The sequence below is a fragment of the Phalacrocorax carbo genome, chromosome 5 (assembly GCF_963921805.1).
Source record: "Phalacrocorax carbo chromosome 5, bPhaCar2.1, whole genome shotgun sequence".
Classification (NCBI taxonomy): Eukaryota; Metazoa; Chordata; class Aves; order Suliformes; family Phalacrocoracidae; genus Phalacrocorax; species Phalacrocorax carbo.
In genome coordinates, this window is record NC_087517.1 from 26575486 (window position 1) to 26597499 (window position 22014).

Genomic DNA, 22014 nt, shown 5'->3' on the forward strand with positions numbered 1-22014 from the left:
GGGGGAAAAATTGTTTTGTTAAGATCAGTTTTATGAATAATTCTAATTTTCCAAATAAATACATTACATAAATACTTACGGGTTGGTTATTCTTAAACCACTCAATTTCAGGAGAAGGATCCCCAGAAACTTCACAGGTGAACAATACATCTTGTCCTTCATTGACATTTTGAGACTTAGGCTGCATGATAAATGCTGGTTCGCTGGAGCGCTCTTTCGAAAAGGTCAGAACATACTGGCATTTAATAATACCTTCATCAGTTTTACCTTCACAGGTGAGTATGCCTTCATCTTTATTACAAGCCTTTTTGATAGTGAGTGTGTGATCACTTCCAGAAACACCATATCTGTAATCATCTGAATTTCTCAGCTCCACTCCATTCAGCACCCATTTTACTTCAGAGGTACCAGGAATGTTGGCTTTCAGTGTCACTTTCTGCCCTTCAGACACTGTCATTTTAGTTGAAGCTTTGATTTCTGCTTTTAATTGTTTGATGTCTTCAGTAACAATTGACTTTTTAATTACTTCTTGAACTGCTGCTTTTTCTTCCGTTGCAGCTGCTGATTTCTTCTGGGTAGAAACTGTAAGCACCTCATCTTCTTTCTGAACTGATTTATGAGTTTCAGATGCACCTTTTACCTGGGAATGGATATTTTTAAATACTTGGCCAGTAAACTGGAAATTAGTTTTTGAAACACCTCCTTCCCCAATAATTTCACAGGTGTATTCTCCTTTATCAGATTCCTTGAGCTCATGGATTTTGAGCTCATAGGTGCCATCTGCTGCATAGTGAAACTTGAAATGATGGTCTTCTTTCAGTTTTTTGCCATCCTTATACCAAGCCACTTCTCTGACACTTAAAACAGTGCTTTCAACTGCACAGGATAACTTCACCTTATCTCCAAGAGTTTCTGCTTTCAGATGCTGTTTTATCTTTGGTGGAGAAGCAGTTGGTAATTGTACTTTCTCTGCTGGTACTGTTTTGTCTTCAGGTGGTGACTTTCCTTTTGGGGGGCCACTGATGTGTTCTGGAGATTTCACTCGTTTAGGAGACTTAACTGGCTCTGGAGACTTCACATGAGGCTCAGGAGATTTGACTGTTGGAGGTGATGTAATTGTTTTTTCGGGAATTTTTGTTCTTTGAATGGTCAAAGTAAAATGTGCTTCTTGTCTTCCTTCAGAGTTCTCCACCACAACAGTGTAACTTCCTTCATCTGACATTTGGACTGAAGAAATTTCAAAGGTAGACTTGTACTGTGTTCGTGTTACTTGGAAACGCCTCGAAGAAACAATGGGTTGACCTGCACGGAACCATGTTATTGTTGGTGCTGGTTCACCATCAACATCACAGGAAAATCTTGCACTCTCCCCTTCAGAAACTGTGATTGACCGTGGTTTTGTAAGGATCGTTGCTGGTAGAGTGCTTTTAAATGCCCTGTGTACAGTCCTTTCTTCCAATGATTTTTCTTCAGCTGCAGCAATTTTTTCTTCAGAAGCAGCATAATGTTCATATGACAAAAGTGATTCTCTTGTTGCTGACATTTCTGATTTGACCTCTCTTACTGACGAACTTGCTTCTGTAGCAGATGCTTTCTTAAATGAGGAGACTGCATATGCCTCTGTTTTTGTCAAGTCAGGTAAAATTGACCTTGGTACTACTTCGTCTCTCCTCTGGGAAGAGTATGTAGTGTAATCTCCTCCAGTAACATCAAGTGTTGCATAATCAGAGCATTCCCCTTTGTAGTTTGTACATACAGCCCGGTATGTCCCACTGTCGTCAATGTGGCAGTCGAGAATCTCCAGAGTTAATACACCACTGGTATTAGTAAAATGTATCTTACTGCTCTCCTGGAGCTCAATACCATTATGGTACCACTTCACTTCAGCAGTGGGTTTTGACTGAACATTTAGAATGAACCTGGTATTATGGCCACACGGTACCCGGTGTGAGCGCATTCTCAGGGTGATGCGAGGAGCATGGTCAAGGGTGAAAGGCTGCTGAGTCAGAACTTCGTATTTCCTTTCCATAGTTTTCTGAGTTTTCAAAGCAGATTTCATGGACTCATATCTAGAAAATATATCAAATCTTGCCATTCTCTCAAACCGAGAGAGTGATCTTTCACTAGAAACTGGGCTAGGTGAGCGTGGTCGAGTTCTCTCTGGTGTTGGGGATCTTCTCTCACTTTCTTCAGGAGGCCGTGAGCGGGGTCGAATTAATTCAGATACAGGACGCATCAACTCAATGTAAGTTGGAGAAAGAGATCGTCGTCTTCTCAGTAGTCTAGAGGGAGGTGAAAATTCCCTGTGAACGTGTTGCACCATTTCTATTTCTTCTTCTTCTTCTGATGTGATCTCAGTTATTTCTCTTTCCCTCCTTCTCCTGAGTCTACTCTTTTCCTCCTCTGCCATATATTCGAGCTCACTCCTGTATTCAGAGAGTCGCTGAGCAGTGCCAACAGGACGGAGCAATTCTTCATCCTCTCTTTCATCCATTATCCTTTGCTTTTGTTTAGGTGGTCTGTAGGCAGCCCTGTCATGGCGTTGACGAAGCTCTGCATAGCTTGCACTGGTCTCAGCTTTAGTTGGGATGTGATAGCTTGAATACCTCAGTTCCCTTTTTCTTTCTTCCTCTGAACTGACCTGTGCTCCTGCAGTAGAATACCGAAGCGCAGACAGTTCAAAACGTGGGGGGCTTCTACTTGGTGGGGAAGCAGAAAAGCCTAACTCCAGCTCTTCTTCAAGGCGCAGTCTTTCCTCTTCGGTTCTCTTCATGGCTAAATAGTCATCAATAGGCAGGAGCAATTCCTCATCAGACAAGTCACCAAGGGATCGCCTTCTTGGTCTGTAATAATATTCATAGTCTGGAGATGGGATACGCCGACGTGCTGGTCTCACAATTTCAAGATCATCTTGTGTTAGCTTTGGTATGCGCCATTTGGGCTTATACTGATCAGAAATGCGTGGCAGTGGCATCACGTAGAATTGCTCCCACCTGGAAAGACGTATGCGTTTCTGGCGCTTCTGAACAGTTCTCTCAAGTTTTCCTGGCATTTCGTACTGGTCTCGCAGCCTCTTGTACCACTTCATGTCTGACAGAGGCACAAAGTATTTAATGCTCTGATCTTCCTCAAGAGAGGTGCGCACATGTTTGCGAGGCTCTGGGACCTCGTATGGCATACGAAGTCTTCTTTCTTCCTTCTTTTCTTCTTTCTTAATTTCATATTCACCTTTGACGGTCTTAGTGCTAACAGCTGGTTTATATAAGATAGCAGCTTCTCTGAGAGCCTCTTGTGCAGTTTGTGTCAGTGGAACAGCTTCGACCCCAGAAAGGATTTCTGCCATTCGTAAGGTCTTGTCAATTTGCTTCTGTACATGTTTCTCCCGCTCTTCTTCAGTCTTGTACTCACGCTTGACGTATTTCAAGCGTTCAACTTTTAGATAAGCCTGACAGCTTGTAGATCCAGCACTGTTTGTAGCAGTAACTCTGTAATAACCACTGTCTTCTGGTAAAGTATCTCTGATATGCAAAGCATAATAATCTAAACCTTCATGAATTATATCAAAGTTAGGACCAAAGGATAGAGGTTGACCATCTTTCTCCCATTTCAGCGTTGGTTTTGGTACACCAGATACCCTGATCTCAAAACTGACGTTTTGGCCTTCTTGACATTCAGCGTTTGCCAGCAGTCTTTTAAACATTGGCCTTAGTGTGGCATCTGCTGGAGGTGGATGTGGAATCACAGTCAGCTTAGCTTTGCAGCTGTCTTCACCATATTTATTGCGTGCCACAATACTGTATTCAGCATCATCCTCTTCAGTGACATTGTTGATGACAAGTTGATAAAGACCCTTGTCTGATTCAAAAGTATACTTCTTGTCATCATCACCAGGTTTGATTTTCTGGCCTGATTTGAACCATGTTAAGCGAGGTTCTGGGTGAACTGTTATAGTTACTCCGAACCTGACATTTTCTCCAACATATGCAGTGCGGTTATACAAAGGAAGAGTAAATTCTGGTGGACGCTCTAATAGTCTCATAGTATCAACCCGTCGTTTCACTTTCCTAACAGTTCTGCATCTGTAGTACTCAGAAATTTCTCTCACACCTTTAACAAAAAGTTCTGCATAAGAGCTGTCTTCACCATAGTCATTTACTACCTTGCATCTGTAGGTACCATCATCAGCTTTAGAAACGTCTTTGACATACATGGTTGCCACACCTTCGTCGTATTTGATTTCATATTTCTCATTGCTTTCTAATTGCCTCATACCAAAGTACCATGTGACTTGTGTGGACTGATCGTAGTTTTCAATCCTACATACATATTTTGCATGCCCTCCTTCTTCTGCAACAGTATGCTTTATCTGTCCAGCAATGGGACCAATGTCTATTGGTGCAACTTTAACTTTAGCCACCGTTACACCTTTCTGAGACCTAATCGCGCCTCCGCAGGAAATGCGGGCTACTGACACAACTGTATTCCACTCTCTCTTTACTAGAGTTTGGTAGTAACGCCTGTGCCTCAAGGTCTTGATGACTTTAGTTCTGGTCTTTTCAGTCTGCTGTTTTAGCCAGACATGGTTAAGTGCTTCAGCAGCTGTCATCCGAGCTTTTCTGTCTTTTACTAGTAGGCGATCAATGAAGTCCATGGCCTCAATGCTTATTTCTTTGAATGCTTCATCATCAAAGTTGTACTCAGCATTTAGAATATTTTCAATAACTTGTTGGTTTGTTTCAGCAACAAAAGGGTTAATGCCACTGAGAAGTATATATGTTAGAGCACCCACTGACCACATGTCAGTAGCTGTGCTGACCAAATCATGATGATGTACTTCAGGTGCATAATATTCAGGAGAAGTGAACTGGAGTCTAAAGCTGTCTCCAGGCTTCAGTTGCCTGGCTTGACCAAATTCAACAATTTTAACTACAGAGCTTCTCCTTGTGAAGTAAATAATATTGTCTGGTTTAATATCAAAATGTCCGATGCTGTGGCGATGTAAAAATTCTAGTGCATCGCAGACCTGGCGTACATAACTTACTATTTCTCTTTCATTCAGTTCAAATGAAGCTGTGCTGATTCTTTCAAAGATGTCAACTCCAGAAATGAATTCAAAGATCATAACCAATTCTTCTAGGCTCTCAAATGATTCATGAAGATACAGGATGTTTCGGTGCCTGGCAATGTTTAGAATGGAAATTTCTTTCTTTACCAAAACTTGGTCAGCACCCTTTACTTTGACAAACTTGGCCAGGTAAGTCTTTTTTGAAACTGCCTCAACACAGCGGTGTGCAATGCCAAACTGCCCACGTCCAAGCTCTTCTGCAATCATATATTTGTCATAGAGTTCCTTTGTAGAATAGTGAGCTGCTTTAACTGTGGTGACTTCTCTGGTCTCATCAACTTCTTCGTCATAGTTCATTACTCTGGTCTTATCTTCCTTTGTTATGATTGGATCAGTAGGTTCAGAAGGCTGGCTTTGGCCAAACTTGTTTTCTGCAATCACACGGAACTGGTAAGTGGTCTTGCCAAATAGGTTCACCACTGTGTATCGTGTTTCACGAGCTTGTGCAACACGAATCCATCGCTCTGCTGTTGTAGCACGTTTCTCAATAATGTAGTTTATGATTCTGCTTCCACCATCAGTAGCTGGTTCATTCCAGGTTAAGTTGACTGAATCCCTTGAAATGTCAGTTACCTTCAGACCTCTTGGTGGATCAGGCACATCAGCCACATCTAATTCAACTGTTTTTTGATCAATTCCAAATCTGTTTTTGGCACAAACAATGTAAAACCCTGCATCTTTTGTGTCAACGCCATTTGGGAAGACAAGAGATGTGAATGATCGTGTAACAATGACTTGGTAGTGTCCGTTCGTATCGATGAGGTCTTGTCCCTTCTGCCATGTGATCACGGGGTGAGGCTTGCCACTGAATGGAATCTTGATGCTCACTACTTCCCCTCGGAGGGCATGAACAGCTCCCATGCCTTCCAGATTCTTGGGCAAGTGAATCTTTGCAGGAACTGGAATAGAGAGAGGAAGAAAAAAAACACATGACCAAACGCACGAGAAGAGCATGAATAGTCTAAATATTCAAAGCTTAAAAATAATTTGTCTTAGGAATCAAGACCCTTCATTCACCTTCAACATCCAAGGAGGCGGTGCCAGACACAGATCCTCCTTGGTTGGTAGCTCTAACTTGATATACTGTGGCATCATCATCTGTTACGTTTGTGATGACCAGCTGGTGATATCCACCCTTGAATTCCTGTATCTTGATCTTTTCACCATCTGGCAAGATTTCTTTGCCCTGTCTGTACCACTTGACAATTGGTTTAGGATGACCAGTGACTTTGCAGACAAATGTGGCATTAGCTTGAAATTTCACATTCAGATTCCTTAGTTCTTCCTTGAAATGTGGAGCTTGAATCGGTACATCAGACTTTGGAATGACTGGTTGTGATACCTCACTCCACTCACTTTCACCACCAAGATTTTCACATTTTACACGGAACTCATATTCAAGACCTTCAACAAGATCTTTCACAGAATAGACTGTTTCACGAATTTCGTCTGTTGTTACAGAAATCCACTTGTTTTGTTTTTTCTCACGCTTCTCAAGATAATAAGTTCTAATCTTTGCACCGCCATCACTTGCAGGTGGCTTCCATGAGACAACACAAGAATCCTTTGTGACAGCACTTGCTACTGGCTGACCAGGTTGTCCTGGTTTTTCTGTAAAGAGCAAAAAGAGTCAAAAACTGAAGTGAGCTTGCCGTAGTAACTACAGGGACATACAGAAATTGATATTTTGGCATCCACTTACCAAATGGAGGCTTCATAACAACAACTGATGAAACCTCCAGTGCTTCACTTATGCCATATGTATTCTGAGCAGAAACACGGAAATAATAGCCTGCATTTTCAGTTAGATTAACAATTCTACAGGTTGTGCCTGAAATGCTTGAAGATACGAGTTGCCATTCTGCTCCTTCCTTGGCTTCACGTTTCTCTATGACATAATTGGTTATCATAGCACCTCCATCATCCTCTGGTGGTTTCCAGCTTATCACCACAGAATTCTTCAGTATAGACTCTATAACAATTGGCCCTACCGGTTTATCTGGCTTATCTGTAAAAGAAAAAGCACAATATTTATAGTTCTTTTACCGGCAAATATTTGAGAAAATATTCCACAAAAATACTGAAAATAAAATTAATTACCTTGTATTTCCACGTTAAGTACAGTGTCAACAGTTCCAAATATGTTACTGAGTTGCACTTTGTACTTCCCAGCATGAGACTTGTGCTGGACATTCTTAATAGCAAGATGAGTATAATGCTCTGTGTTCTCAATGGTAACCGTTTCTGATCCTCTCAAAGGTTTGTTGCCATGGAACCAAGTTATTGCTGGTACTGGTCGGCCAATATACACAACGTGAAGGCGGAGGGTGCCACCTGCACCTGCATAGTATTTCTCTTTCAATGGGAAGCCAGGATGGAACTGAGGAGGAGCCTGCAATAGTAGTTTGCCACTAGTTTCGATTTCTCCGACATCATTGGTAGCCATACAAGTGTAGAGACCTTCATCCTCCTGTTCATCTGTTATTACTGTCAGTGTATGGTTGCGTCCATCAGATGACATTTTGTATTTTCGGCTTTGCACCAGTTCTTTGCCAAAGCGGTACCATTTAATATCAGGCAAAGGTCTCCCAACAATCTGGCATGTCAGCTGAGCTGCTTCACCCAGTTTGGTTGTAACATCCTGCATTTCTTTTCTTATGGCAGGTGCTTCTCCAGCTATGACAAAGAAAATTTTTTAAAAATTACGTTTGCTATGAAATTGTCCTCTATTACTATATTACTGGTAATTAATTTTCATTTATACTTGTGCCTCTTATACTTGAAAGATTGTGCTTTAGGACAGCCATGTTGGCAAATAACATGTAAACCAAATAGGCAGCATGTTAAGTGCAGCACTGTGGTTTAAGACACAGCAAATCACAACAATATCACAGCAAGTATGACAATATATTTTTGCTTACATGTTAATTTAGTTTTCACTGCCATTGCAGTCCTTCGAGGCCTGCTGAGGCCAGTCTGATTTTCTGCAAAAACGCGGAACTCATATTCTGTAGCCTCTAGTAAACCTCCTACTGTAAACTGCCTATCCTTGATGCGTTCTTTATTGCATTTTTTCCAGGTGCTTTCTCCAGACTGGCGATATTCAACCCAATAGCCAAGGATCTCTTTGCCACCATCGCTTTCAGGTCGCTCCCATTCTAATGTGATGCTGTCCTTAAATATAGAAGTGATCTCAATTTCTCCAGGTTGGCTTGGTTTGTCTGAAAATGAAAAGATACAGAAAATAAATTCCTCTGTAATGTCACTAAGTTGCTCTTCAGAAGATCTGTTAGTGCAAACATTTTCTTACCAAATGGATCCTTGCATACAACTGGTTCAGAAGCAGGACTTGCTTCACTTTCACCAATGTCATTTTGAGCAATGATACGGAATTGATATTCAGCATCTGGAACAAGTCCTGTGACGGTGTACATTGTAGTGGTAATCTGTGTCTTATTATGCCGCACCCATTTTTCTGTAGATGTCTCTTTACGTTCAATGTAGTAGCCAGTTACACGAGAACCACCATCATCTTTAGGCCTGGACCAGGACAAGTTGACAGAACTCTTTGTAACATCAAGCACTTCAGGTGGGTTGTTTGGAGGCTCTGGAGGATCTGTTAATAATTATAATAACAGAAATAATAGAAATAATAGTGATGTAGCATTAAAACATTTGCATATACTATTGCACTTTTAAAACCATAATCTAGTTATCAAAAAGAAAATCTAAAAGGGGACTTACTTAGAGGTGTCTTTGGCACTGCTGGTTCTTCAGATTTGAGAGATTTGCTAACACCAAAATAGTTTTCAGCAGAAACACGGAAGTGATATTCCACATTCTCTTTGAGCCCTTTCACCACTAGTGATGTCCCCTTCACTCTAGAGTCAACAGTGTACCAGGCAGTCTTTGGTACTTCTCGTCTCTCAACAATATAACCTAGGATATCTGCACCACCATCATCTGTAGGAGGTCTCCAGCTTACTCTGACAGAACGAGCTTGTATATCATCATACTCAAGTGGCCCTTCTGGTGGATTTGGAATGCCAATCACTCTGACTTTAATATATACAGCTTTTTTGCCACACTTGTTTTCAAGTGCCAAATCATAGGTGCCTGAATCTTCTCTTTCTGCATCTTTGATCACAAGTTCTGTGTGAGTATCAGAAGTCGCAATCATGGCCCTCTTGCTGATGTCGTGTCCTTCTTTCGTCCATTTGCATATTGGGATGGGCTTACCCTTAATGGGTATTGTAAGCCTTATAACTCCACCTTGTCTCACCATGAGACCTTCCTGGTATTTTTCATCAAGTTCATAGTCAGGATATTCTGTAAACAAAATTAACATGTCATGCTATGTCTGTTTTACAGATAATGTCATACCTGCTTTAGGCAAGTACTTTTTTAGGACAACTTTCAATGAGAGTTAAGACTTGAAGTGTCTTACCAAGCATTTCTGTTATTTTAACTGTTCCTGGCACTTCAGCAGGTTCTCCTGGCCCACCTGCATTACAGGCTAGCACACGGAATCTGTACTCTGCTCCCTGTGGGAGATGTGTCAAGGTGTATTCACGAATCTTGGTTGGTGTAGTATTGCATTTGGTCCATTCAACTTGATCAACCTTCTGCATCTCAATTAAGTAGCCAGTGACTTTAGAACCACCTTCATCTTCTGGTGGACTCCAAGCCAGGGAGACAGATGTTCTTGTGGTATCAGTGACTCTTGGATTCTGAGGTTTACCTGGAGGAGCTGGAAGAGATGATCAGATGAGGGGGTGGGTAGGATCTTTTTTATGAATATTAAAAAGATGTAACAACTGCTAATTAGCACCATATGATCTGTATTAAGTCTGTAGGATTTATACAGGAAAACTTAGAATGAAAGGTTTTCACTAATATTTTCTTGGTTTTCTCCAGTCAGAATCTCATTTGTTAATATCCACAGATAAATTTCCAAATTAAAAAAAAGTGAGTAAATTTTACTAATATCATTCCCTTCTGCTGTAATGTGCTTAGTCTATGTAGGAAATTACTTACCGATTGGATCTCTGGCGACAGCAGACTTGGAAGGACGGCTGGGTTTCCCAGTGCCTCTGGCATTGATTGCTGTGACTCGGTGTTCATATTCTAATCCTTCAACCAACCCAGTGGAACGGTAACGAGTCATAGTGACTGGAACTTTATTTACACGGATCCATCTATCTGCTCTAACTTCTTTGCGTTCCACAATATAACCAGTAATCTGTGAGTCACCATCATCTTCTGGAGGATACCATGTTAATGTCATGCCATCTCGAGAGATATCAAACACTTCTGGAGTGCCAGGAGGACCAGGGATACCTGTAAAAACACAACACAGAATTAGTTAAGAAAGCATCAAATGATTCTACACATTAGTAATATGCAACATATTGTGAATGACAATGTAATATCAATGTCCTAGCAAACTCTTTCTATTAGCAAATATCAAAGTACTTTACAAGCTAGGCCAGTGAAATATTCCTGTTTTTGTAATGGGGTAAAGGAATTTGTAAGACTAATGGTAGACCTGAGCAGAAAATCCAAGTTTACCGTCCAGGTTCTGTGCAGTGCATCTATTATACCTATATAGTTTATGCATGGCATTTTTTCTCTGGAAATATAACAAGACTACTGTGTGTCATAATGTAACGATTTATCTGGTGACAGGAAGTAGTAACACCTAGAAAAGTCTTATCTATGTGTGGAAATATAAACCTATTTAAATTTATATTTTATTTCTAAAGGTAGAGAGTAAGCAAAAATTCAGACTTACGGAATCTGCTCTTGCATTCTATAATTTCAGACTGCAGGTAAGATCCAATTCCAAAGCGGTTTGTAGCAGCCACACGGAACACGTATTCTGCACCTTCAACAAGTCTGGTGAACTTAAACATTGTCCTGGTTACTGACTCTGAAACTGGCAGCCATCCAGGACGATGAGCATCGCGCTGTTCTACCACATAGCCACTAAGGGTAGCTCCACCATCCAGCTCAGGTGGCTCCCAGGAGATGGTTACATAATTTGAATCAACTTCTTCAATTCGGATAGGTCCAACAGGTGGTCCAGGTTTGTCTAGAAAAAAAAGAAAATTAAAAGAAAAAAAAAATGGAGAAAAGGAATCATATTGCTGACGTAACAAAGTTCAGATGAAGAAAGATCATGGATGATTATTTTCATAAACCCTTACCAAGAATTATAACCTTTATTGTATCAGTAACTGTTCCAGTTGTGTTCTTCAGTTCAAGCGTATACTCTCCAGTGTCATGTATGGTGGTCTCACGCACAGTTAATTTAGCCATTTTGGCAACAGTCTCCATTTTGATGCGTTCTGATTCTTTTAGTTTAGAACCAGCAAAAAACCAAGATGCAGCTGGAGGTGGTCGTCCTTCAATTGGAATTGCTAACTCAATGGGCTTGCCAGCAGGTACATGAATTGTCTTCTGAGGTATTCCAGCAAAGTCAATTGTTGGTAGAACTAAGAAAAGCACATCATTGATATTTTAAATATCCATTTTATAAATATCTCATTCATTTCATGTAAGGTTCACCTTGATATTTTTAACAGTAGATACCTACCTTTTTGGTCTTGTACTGTCACTGCTGTGACAATCTCTCGTGGTTCTGACACTCCCTTCTGATTCTGTGCTCGGACCCTGAACAAGTACTGTTCACCTTCATTGAGAGAGATAATTGTGTGCTCATAGACAGTATGCTTTAGTGTCACTACCTTCAACCATCTTTCTGTTCCAGCTTTGCTGGCCTCAATAACATAGCCAGTCAATCTGCTGCCACCGTCATGTGGTGGTTTCTCCCATGCAAGAGTAACAGTTGATTTAGTGGTGTCAATCACTTCGAGTTTTTGTGGTACCATGGGGACATCAGATACTAGTACTGCATCAGATGTTTCACAAGCTTCACCAATGCCGTAAATATTTTCTGGTAGAACTCTGAAATAATACAAAGCTCCTTCTAGAAGTCCAGTAACTCTATAAAATGTCTTGCTGCATTTGGTAGTAACAGTCTTGTAAGCTCTCATGGAAGCTTCACGTTTCTCAATTATATAATTGTTGACTGGGGCTCCACCATCAATGGTTGGAATATCCCAAGTAAGTGTCACAGAATCTTTTGATACTTCCTTAATTCGCACTGCAGCTGATGGACCAGGTGTATCTAACACACACAAAAAAAAAATAATTATTTTTTACCTTCTGTATTCTTTCCTTTTAGAGTAATTGACTGATTTTGCATAAAAAACCCCCAACACTGGCTTTTGATTTATAAACTAGCACGGCTTTAGAAACTATGTATTTCCCTTGGATTAGATTGTTTCTCTGACTTTCCAAACATTCTCATGTTATTTAAACTGCAAACTTCCTTTGGAAATGAATGACGTCCTTATTCCTGAGCAATGTGCGCTATGAGTGATGTAATGCCCATGTGCAATTGTAGCAGTACTTACCATACACTTTTACAGAAATAGTAGCAGATTTTTTTCCTGATTGATTTTCAGCCTCGATGACGTATTTTCCAGCATCATACCGATTAACTTTATCCACAATAAGCAGAGTGTAGCTGTCTGTAGTATCAATAATAGCTCGACTTACAAGGTCAACACCCTGTTTGCTCCACGTGATTACGGGAGCAGGTCTGCCAGATACAGAGACCATTAGGCGCAGGGAACCACCAGCTCTGACTGTAACTGTCTTCTTCAGATCATCAGCAAGCTCAAGCTCAGGTATTTCTGGTGAAGGGTGTAAGAAACATGGAATTAATTAATCTTTTAGTAGTTTTAAAGGAAAATATAATTATTCCTTAAAATACACATTAAGTCTTTACCTATTCTTTCCACAGGTTCTATTTCTGCTGATGATTCACTATATTCACTCATACCATTCACATTTGTAGCAGCAACTCTGAATTGGTATTTCTGGGTTGTTTTAAGACCAGTCACGGTGAACTCAGCATTCCTCAGAGTGGCAGTTGTATGGGGTCGATACCACTGTTCAGTACCTTCTTCTTTCATTTCAAGAACATACCCTAAGATGTCAGCACCACCGTCATATGTGGGCTTTGACCATGCTAAACTTATGCTGTGCTTAGTAGTATCCACAACTCTTGGAGCTGAAGGTGGTGCGGGAGTATCTTTGAAAAGAAGAGAATGCATTTCAGATTGGTGCAGGAAACATTTTACAGTTAAAAACAATTCCTAAACAGTGAATGCCAGGAAATGAATTTAAAATGAACTATAACTGCTTTTAAGTTTATTCTAATACTAGCTAGTTCAGTGAGATCATATGTGGTTTTGGGTATCTTAGTTGAAGTGACAATGTGGGTTTATGCTCTATTATTATAAGTAAATATTAAACTATGTTTTCAGTGTGGTAACTTACATGATGGTTCTTTACATAACATGTATTGTGAAGCTTCACTAGGCTCACTGTTCCCAGCAGCATTCACTGCAGTGACACGGAACTGGTACTGGCAGCCTTCCATGAGACCAGTGACTTTCAATCTGGTATCATAAACAGTGTAATCTCTGTTCACTCGTGTCCAGCGCAGACTTTTCCTTTCACGTTTGTCCACAAGATAGTCCCGAATCTCACTGCCACCATCTGATTCTGGTTTCGTCCACTGAATAATGATATGTTCCTTGCCGACACTCACTTCTTCAGGAGCACCAGGCTGTGTGGGGATAGCTGGGTTTTTTTTAAAAAAAGAAGGTGAACAAAAAAATTATTATTTAACAAATTGTTTATCTATGAGAAATATCCCACAAATTCTGATGTAGAATAGAAGGCAGTAATACTTACTGAAAGCATTCCTGGCAATCACAGGTTCTGTTTCAAGCGGAACACCTGGTCCATATTTGTTGACAGCTCTCACACGGAAGATGTATTCATTATTTTTAATAAGTTTTGTTACCACACATGATAAAGTCTGACATTCAGCCTCAACAATAACCCAGTGAAGTCTGCTGGTTTCACGCCTTTCTATGATATAGTGTGTGATTGGTGCACCTCCATCTTCCTGAGGAATGTTCCATGCCAGAGTACATTTCTCTTCTGTTACTCTGCTAACAGTGATTCTACCTGCACATGGACCTGGTGAGTCTGGGTAGAGATGAAAATAAGTATTGTTACTAGCAGCTAAGGAAAAGCATCTTAATTAAAAGAATGTGGGTTCTTTAGTATACTAAGTATGGCTATTAGTTATGGGATACCTACCAAGCACTTTGACAAGAACAGAAATTTGTTTCATCCCACTGGCATTTTTAACTGTTAGAGTATATTTTCCACTATCATTTCTGTCACAGAACTTGATAATTGCAATGGCTCGTTTGCTGGTGTATTGCAGAGATATCTTTTCACATAGATCCAATTCTCTGTCACCTTTGGACCAGAAAACTTTTGGTTCTGGTTTCCCACCAATGGCTGCATCAAGAACAAGATCCGATCCAGCCCTAATGGTCACAACTTCTCCCTGCAGTCTGGCATCGAGTTCAGCCTTTGGTGGTGCTGGCATAAGGAAAAAGAGATTAAAACCAAATTACATGATAGTACTAAAAATAGAACATTATGTTTTTAATTGTTCCAAGTGAATATTTCTTACAATATTCATCTTTGCAAATGACAGCACCGGTTGATTCAGATCCTTTGCTAATCACACCAGCAGCATTCTTTGCTAGTACACGGAATTCATATGCTTCATCTTCACTAAGAGCTGTCACAGTAAAAAAGTTTTCTGAGACAATGGTGTAATTGCATTTCAGCCAGCGTCCATCACCAGATTCGTTATATGGTTTGCGCTCTATAATATATCCAATAATTTTGCTTCCACCATCATAAAGGGGTGCTGACCAGCTCAGCGACACTGTAGATCTGGTGACATCTGTTACTTCTGGTCTTCCTGGTGGATCTGGAGGAATAAAACAGAAAAATGAGAAATTCAATTCTATTTTAGCTTAAATAACAACATAACTCTAAAAGTAATACTTACCAACTGGATTTTGAGCCACTACAGGTCTGGAAGCTTCACTAGCTTTGCTAACACCTGCAGCATTTAAAGCATAGGTTCTGAATTGATATTCTAGTCCTTCCACCAATCCCATGACTTTGTAATTGCATTCACAGCATGGCACTTTGTTTTCCTTCACCCAAAGGATGGTGTTGCGCTCCTTCTTTTCAACCCAATATCCAATGACTTTGCTGCCACCATCATGATAGGGTTCCTCCCAGCGGATGGCCATGGCAGTTGCAGACACAGAAATGACTTCTGGCCTTGTAGGTGGGCTTGGTGGGACTAAACACAAAAAAGATGGGGAGGAAAATGTTAGTTATTACAAATGCCTCAGCCAGAGGAAAAGAACAAATTTTGAATTGTGTTTCACTTACCGAATGGATGCTCAGCAACTATTGTTTTTGATTCAAGGGGTTTGCTGACACCAAATCTGTTTTCTGAGCTTACTCGGAAACTGTACTCCTGGTATTTTGTGAGATGAGTGACTTTGATCTGTGTACGTTTTACACTGGAATTTACTAGCTGCCATGCTGTTGTGCCAGATTCACGTTTCTCTACAATGTAGTTTGTAATGTCACTGCCACCGTCATCTTCAGGTTCTTTCCAGGTCAACACACAGGATTCAGCAGAGACAGATGATATTTCAATTGGGCCAGTGACAGGGCCTGGCCTTCCTATGACTACCACTGTGACAGTAAATGTTTTCACACCAGCAGTGTTTTCAAGTGTGAGGTAGTATTTACCAGAGTCACCTCTCATACTGTCCTTTACAGTCAGCGTGGTTCTGTCTTTTGTTGTCTTGATGGTCACTCTCTCAGTTTCCTTCAGCCTCATCTCCTCAAGCTTCCATGTCACTTTTGGAGCTGGACGCCCACTGATTGGTATATCGATAGTAAATGTGCTTCCAGCCTTGCATGTTATGAGCTGTCTGCTTATTTCACTGAGATCTGCTGTTGGTTCAATCTGTGGCTCCTTAATAATAACAGAAGAGAAAGCTTCTCTCGGCTCACTGTAGCCAGCGTCATTCTTTGCCTTGACCCGGAACTCATATTCAGTGTTCTCCACAAGGCCTTCAACAGTGAAAGTAAGTTGTTTGGTTTGTCCAGCTTCAATCCAGGAGTCAGATCCTTTTTGTTTCATTTCAAGAAGGTATCCAGTAACACGGCTACCACCATCATGATCAGGTTTAAGCCAAGCTAAAACTACAGAAGATTTGGTTGTATCAACAATATCTAGTCTCTTAGGTGGAGCAGGTTCTTCTGTGGCTACAACTGGTTCTGTTAGTTCACAGGGTTCACCTACACCATATTCATTTTCTGCTGACACTCGGTAGTAATATGGTACACCTTCTGCCAGATCAGTGACCTTAAAGATTTGTCGAGTGCATTTTGAGCTCACCACTTGCCAGCTACGACGGCTTGCTTCCCGTTTTTCCACAATGTAGTGATGAATACGTGAACCTCCATCGAGAACAGGAGCATCCCACATTAAAGTAATAGATCCTCGAGTCACATCTTTAAATGTAATAGGACCTGGTGGACCAGGTGTGTCTAAAACCTTGACAGTAAATGTGATAGATTTACTTCCACTGTTGTTTTCCACAGTGAAGACATACTTGCCGGAATCATTTCTATTGCATTCCTCCACAGTCAATGTGCTGAATGAATCAGTTGTTTGAATGTCAGCACGCAAGCTAAGATTAGCATCTGCTTTGGACCACACAGCAGTAGGCACAGGTCTTCCAGAGAAGGCAATAAATAGCCGAATGCTTGCACCTGCTCTTACGATATGAGTCTGCTTGAAGTTTGCATCGATATCTATTTCAGGTGCAGACAGCCTGTCCACAGTTTGGACTGAAGCAGCAACTTCACAACTTTCTCCTTTGCCAGCACCATTGACAGCACTAACTCTGAATTTATAGTGTTCTCCTGCCTCCAAATCAACAACAGTATATTTTGTAGCAATAACAGTCTCTGCATTTACTTTCTGCCATGCTTCAAGATCATCTTTGCACATCTCAATGATGTACCCAATTATTTCCATGCCTCCATCAAAAACTGGCTTGGTCCACTCTAAGCTTACACTAGTCTTTGATGTATCTGTCACCTTTACAACATTAGGAGCGCTTGGTGGGCTGACTGGTTCTCTACACTTAATCAGCTTTGAAACGTCACTTGGAGGTCCAACTCCTGCAGCGTTTTCAGCCATGACATGAAATTCATACTCATTGCCTTCAATAAGGCCAGTTACTCTGTATCTGTTCTCAGTAATGGGCCTTTTACTGGATACTTTAACCCAGCGCATGCTCTTCTTTTCTCTCCTTTCTAGAATATACTCATTTATCTCGCTTCCGCCATCTGATTGTGGTCTTGCCCATGTGAGTGTGATGCTGTCTCCTGTTACATTGGTAGGCTCTGGAGTTCCTGGTGCATCAGGGAGAGCTAAAAAAAGAAAAAAGTCATTAGAAAACCAAGATGGTAACTCCACAGTTCTTTCTATAGAATGAGGTGGAAACTTACTATAAGGTATTTGTGCAGTAACTGGATCAGACTCCAATGGTCTGCCAACTCCAAATTTGTTCACTGCAGAGACACGGAACTGGTACTCATTGCCCTTAATTAGTTTAAGTGCAGTGTAGGTACAAGCTTCACATTTATCTTCAACTAATGCCCAAGCAATCCTGCTGGTTTCGCGTTTTTCAATTATGTAGTGGGAAATAGAAGCACAACCATCATTAGCTGGAGGCTCCCACCATAAAGTGACTTTTTCTCCGGTAATGTTTGTGAATCGTATTGGTCCACCAACTTTTCCTGGTGTGTCTGCAATTTTAAAGGTTGAGAATTATGAATGCTGGCACTTAGAATAACTTACTATTTTTAAAAAGCATGCTGAAAGTGTTTGGCGCAGTACCTTGTACTCTGAAGGTAATATCTTCTTGTTTAGTGCCTGATGCATTTTTGGCTTCTACTGTATATACTCCACGATGATCCCGGGAGGCATCTCTAATGAAGATTGTACTATATCCAATAGCTGTAGTTATTTCTATATTCATTGTTTTCTCAATCTCCTTACCATCCTTAAACCATGTCACTTTAGGTACTGGACGTCCTTTGATTAGAGCTTTAAGTTTAATGCTCTCTCCAGCTTTAACAGTAAGGCCTTCAAAGTGCTCAGGGCCAAATTCAATTGTTGGAGCAACTGAAAAAGGAAAATATAATTCAATTCCCATATAGCTAAGTATTTTTTCCTGATACTCTTTTTAATGTACTATTTATAAAAGATTGTTATATATAGAATTCTTTCACTTAGAAAATGTCATTCTCTAAAAATTATATGAACTATAGCTATTGTATGAACTATAAACTTATTTTTCCTGAAAGCAAACAATGCATCATATTAAGAATAGGTGAAAGACACCATTAATATATGCTGTTACCGTGTGCCAAGCTACCTGAGGCACATTTTCATTTCTAAATTACTCAGTGCATCAGAATATTACAGTTTATGATTTCTTTCTGACTTTGCATTTGCCACTTATCCAACACAAATGTAGAGTGCCATGCCTTTCAGCAACTGATCACATATGTCTGCCAGATTTGGATCTTTAATTTAGACCCTACCACCTTGGAGTACAAACAGAAATGTTCTGAGTTGACTGGAAGGACCTCAGTCACATGTTCTTCCCCCCTTGGCCTCCCATTTCCAATCAGTACAGCCAGAAGATCTAGCTGGCTTCAGTACCTAAATAAAAGCACATTAAGAAATAATTCTTACTGTTTTCATCTCTGGTCATGATATAGCCTGAAGACTGTGAAGGCGGGCTGATTGTACCAACAGCATTTCTTGCGAGCACTCTGAATTCATATCGATCACCTGAACTGAGTCCTGTAACTGTATATTGGCATTCACTGACATCAGTAAAGTTACATCTGAGCCAACGGTCTTCACTTCCTTGTCGTTTCTCAATGCTGTAGGCCACAATCTTACTGCCTCCATCACGCAGTGGGGGGGTCCATTTAAGGGTGACTGTTTCCCTGGTGACATCAATGTGATCAGGAGTACCAGGCGGGTCTGAAAGGAAAATAATTACAATTTATTTTTATTACTGCTCACCATAGTCTACAAGACTAGAATTTTCTTGACTGAGCGATTGATCATTCACTCACCCACTGGAGAGACTGCCAAAGTAAACTTGCTTGGCTCACTAGCTCGGCTTAGACCTGCAGTGTTTTCAGCATATACTTGGAACTGGTAATCCAGGCCCTCAAGCAGTCCAGTAATCCTGTATTCTCTGCTAGAAATTAATGCAACATTAACCTTCTGCCACAAAATACTGTTTCTCTCCTTCTTTTCAACATGGTATCCAATAATCTCTGAACCACCATCATAAACGGGAGCATCCCAAGATATGGTCATTCCATCAGAGGTTATGTTGTATACAACAGGCTTGCCTGGGGCACCTGGTGGTCTAAACTGATGCTTTGCCACAACATCTGCTGAGACAAGAGGTGGGCTCACTCCATATCTGTTTTCTGCACGCACTCTAAACTGATATTCAGTGTCTTTAACAAGGTTTGGTACTTTGAAAGTTGTTCTTGCAGCACTTGAACACACCAGCTTCCAGTTCATTTGTGAAGTTTCTCTCTTCTCAATACTGTAGCCAGTAATTTCTCCTCCCCCATCATCTTCAGGAGCTTCCCATGACAAAACTACACTATCTGCTTTGATTTCATCTAGTCTTAAAGGTCCTTTTGGCTTAGATGGCGGGCCAAGAGTGATGACAGTGATTGTGAATGTTTTTCTGCAGACTACATTATCAAGAATTAAAGTATATTTGCCACCATGCTCCTTTTTCACATTCTTGATGCTTAAGCTTATCTTGTTTTCAGTTTTCTTGAACCGAAGATGTTCAGTTTCTTTAAGAGGGAGGTTGTCCTTGAGCCAGCTCATTGATGGCTTAGGTTTACCTTTATAGGGCAATTCAATGTGTAGGTTATGTCCAATTCTTACTGCAATTTGACCTCCAGGAATATCAGAAAGGTCAGCCTCAGGTGTTATTATATGTTCTTTCACTGTAATGGGCCCAACAGTAACACCATCACTCATGCCCTTTTCATTTTTAGCAAAGACTCTGAATTCCATGACAGAAAGCTCTTTAAGTTTTTCAACTTCAAATTCACAGCTCTTGCTTGTGCCTGCATATGTCCATTCTTTTTCTTCCTGCAGTTTCTTTTCAATAACATAGTCCGATATAATGCTACCACCGTCATAATCAGGTTTGCTCCACTGCAGTTTAACAGAAGTCTTTGTAGAATCTTTCATGGCTAGGTCTTTTACAGGTCCAGGTATGTCCGCAGCTTTCACTGGTTCAGATGTCTCACAAGGTTCACCCAGTCCAATTTCATTTTCAGCAAGAACACGGAAGAAGAATGCAGTCTTCTCTGACAGGTTAGTTAGCTTAAAGGTGGTATGAGAGCACTTCGTTGTTACAGTTGACCAAGCCCTCTTTGTAGCATCTCTTTTTTCAACAACATAATTTGTGATTTCAGACCCACCATTAATGAGAGGTGGCTCCCATACCAGTGTAACTGTGCCACGAGAAACATGCTTTAGCTGCAGCTTCTGGCAGGCAGATGGTGTGTCAAGTACTTTTACATTCACAAATGATGATTTCGCTTCTCCAACTCCATTTTCAATTGTAAGAACATATTTTCCTGTATCATTTCGGGTAACTTGAGGAATAGTAAGTAGTGTAGATGATTCTGTGTTCTGGATAATATATCTTCCATCAGTCCCAAGATTTTTGTCACCCTTTCTCCATGTGACTGTTGGAGGAGGTCTTCCTTTGAATGGAATCATTATTTGCACATCTTCACCTGCTTTAGCAACAATAGAGGTCCGGAGAGCAACATCCAGATCAATCTCTGGTGCCACTGTGGAAATAAATAAAAATTAATAGCGCATACCTGGAATGTACAATAAGAAATGTTTTGAAAAAAAAATGAAGCACAGAAAAATGATAAATCACTGAAAAGTACAGTACCAAGAATATCTTTAGCTTGAACAGGTTCCGTCATTTCAATAGCCTCTCCTTGTCCAGCAGAATTTATAGCAGACACACGGAAATAATAGTTAACACTTGGCTGAAGGTGGGATACAACATACTCAGTTGTCCTCACTTCTCCCTTACTACTGACTACAGTCCATTCTTGCTCTTCACCTTCCCTTTTCTCCACCACATAGTTGGTAATTGGACTTCCTCCATCATAAGCAGGTTTAATCCAGCCAAGGGTGACAGATGTCTTGGTTGTATCCACAACCTTCAGCTTTGTTGGTGATCCTGGCTTATCTGTAAGTGGTAGTTTACAGGGGGAAAAAAATCAGAAACCATATTTACAATTAATCCTAAAGAGCAATAAATTCTGCCCGCAGTTACATTGGTGCAATCCCATCCTAATTATGCATTGTCCATTAATTTCTAACCAGTTAGAAATACTGCATGTTGTGTCTTACCAACAGGATCTGCGGCTTTGTAGAAGTCAGAAGCTTCAGAGAATGGACCTTGTCCAGCTGCATTGACAGCACAAACTCGGAAATGGTATTCGCTGTTTTCAGTCAGACCTGTTACTTTCTGTCTGGTGTCCCGAATGGTTTCTTTAGTAACCTTGAACCAACTCAGACTCTTCTTGTCACGCTTCTCAAGAAAATATCCTGATATTTCACTGCCTCCGTCAACAGTGGGCCTATTCCAGACAACAGTCATAGAATTCTTGGTTATCATTGTGACTTCTGGTACACTAGGTGGTCCAGGTGTAACTGAGTGAAAAAAAAAATGTCAGTAGATCAGTAC

General features: G+C 40.6%; 1 protein-coding gene across 1 annotated transcript in view; it reads right to left on the bottom strand.

The window, feature by feature from the left end:
• Positions 1-22014, bottom strand: part of TTN (titin) — a 241322-nt gene that overhangs the window by 2881 nt on the left and 216427 nt on the right. The window contains exons 272-297 of the mRNA XM_064453243.1: positions 21678-21980; positions 21208-21513; positions 19331-21097; positions 18939-19235; positions 18075-18362; positions 17684-17983; positions 15539-17605; positions 15144-15446; positions 14757-15062; positions 14372-14662; positions 13958-14257; positions 13538-13843; positions 12984-13289; positions 12607-12888; positions 11724-12317; positions 11335-11622; positions 10920-11219; positions 10163-10465; positions 9573-9875; positions 8870-9454; positions 8436-8741; positions 8047-8346; positions 7226-7801; positions 6828-7133; positions 6143-6736; positions 80-6024 (exon numbers count right to left, since the gene is read on the bottom strand). Of these exons, the coding sequence (XP_064309313.1) occupies positions 80-6024; positions 6143-6736; positions 6828-7133; positions 7226-7801; positions 8047-8346; positions 8436-8741; positions 8870-9454; positions 9573-9875; positions 10163-10465; positions 10920-11219; positions 11335-11622; positions 11724-12317; positions 12607-12888; positions 12984-13289; positions 13538-13843; positions 13958-14257; positions 14372-14662; positions 14757-15062; positions 15144-15446; positions 15539-17605; positions 17684-17983; positions 18075-18362; positions 18939-19235; positions 19331-21097; positions 21208-21513; positions 21678-21980 (17822 nt within the window). The remainder of the gene's footprint in view (positions 1-79; positions 6025-6142; positions 6737-6827; positions 7134-7225; positions 7802-8046; positions 8347-8435; positions 8742-8869; positions 9455-9572; positions 9876-10162; positions 10466-10919; positions 11220-11334; positions 11623-11723; positions 12318-12606; positions 12889-12983; positions 13290-13537; positions 13844-13957; positions 14258-14371; positions 14663-14756; positions 15063-15143; positions 15447-15538; positions 17606-17683; positions 17984-18074; positions 18363-18938; positions 19236-19330; positions 21098-21207; positions 21514-21677; positions 21981-22014) is intronic.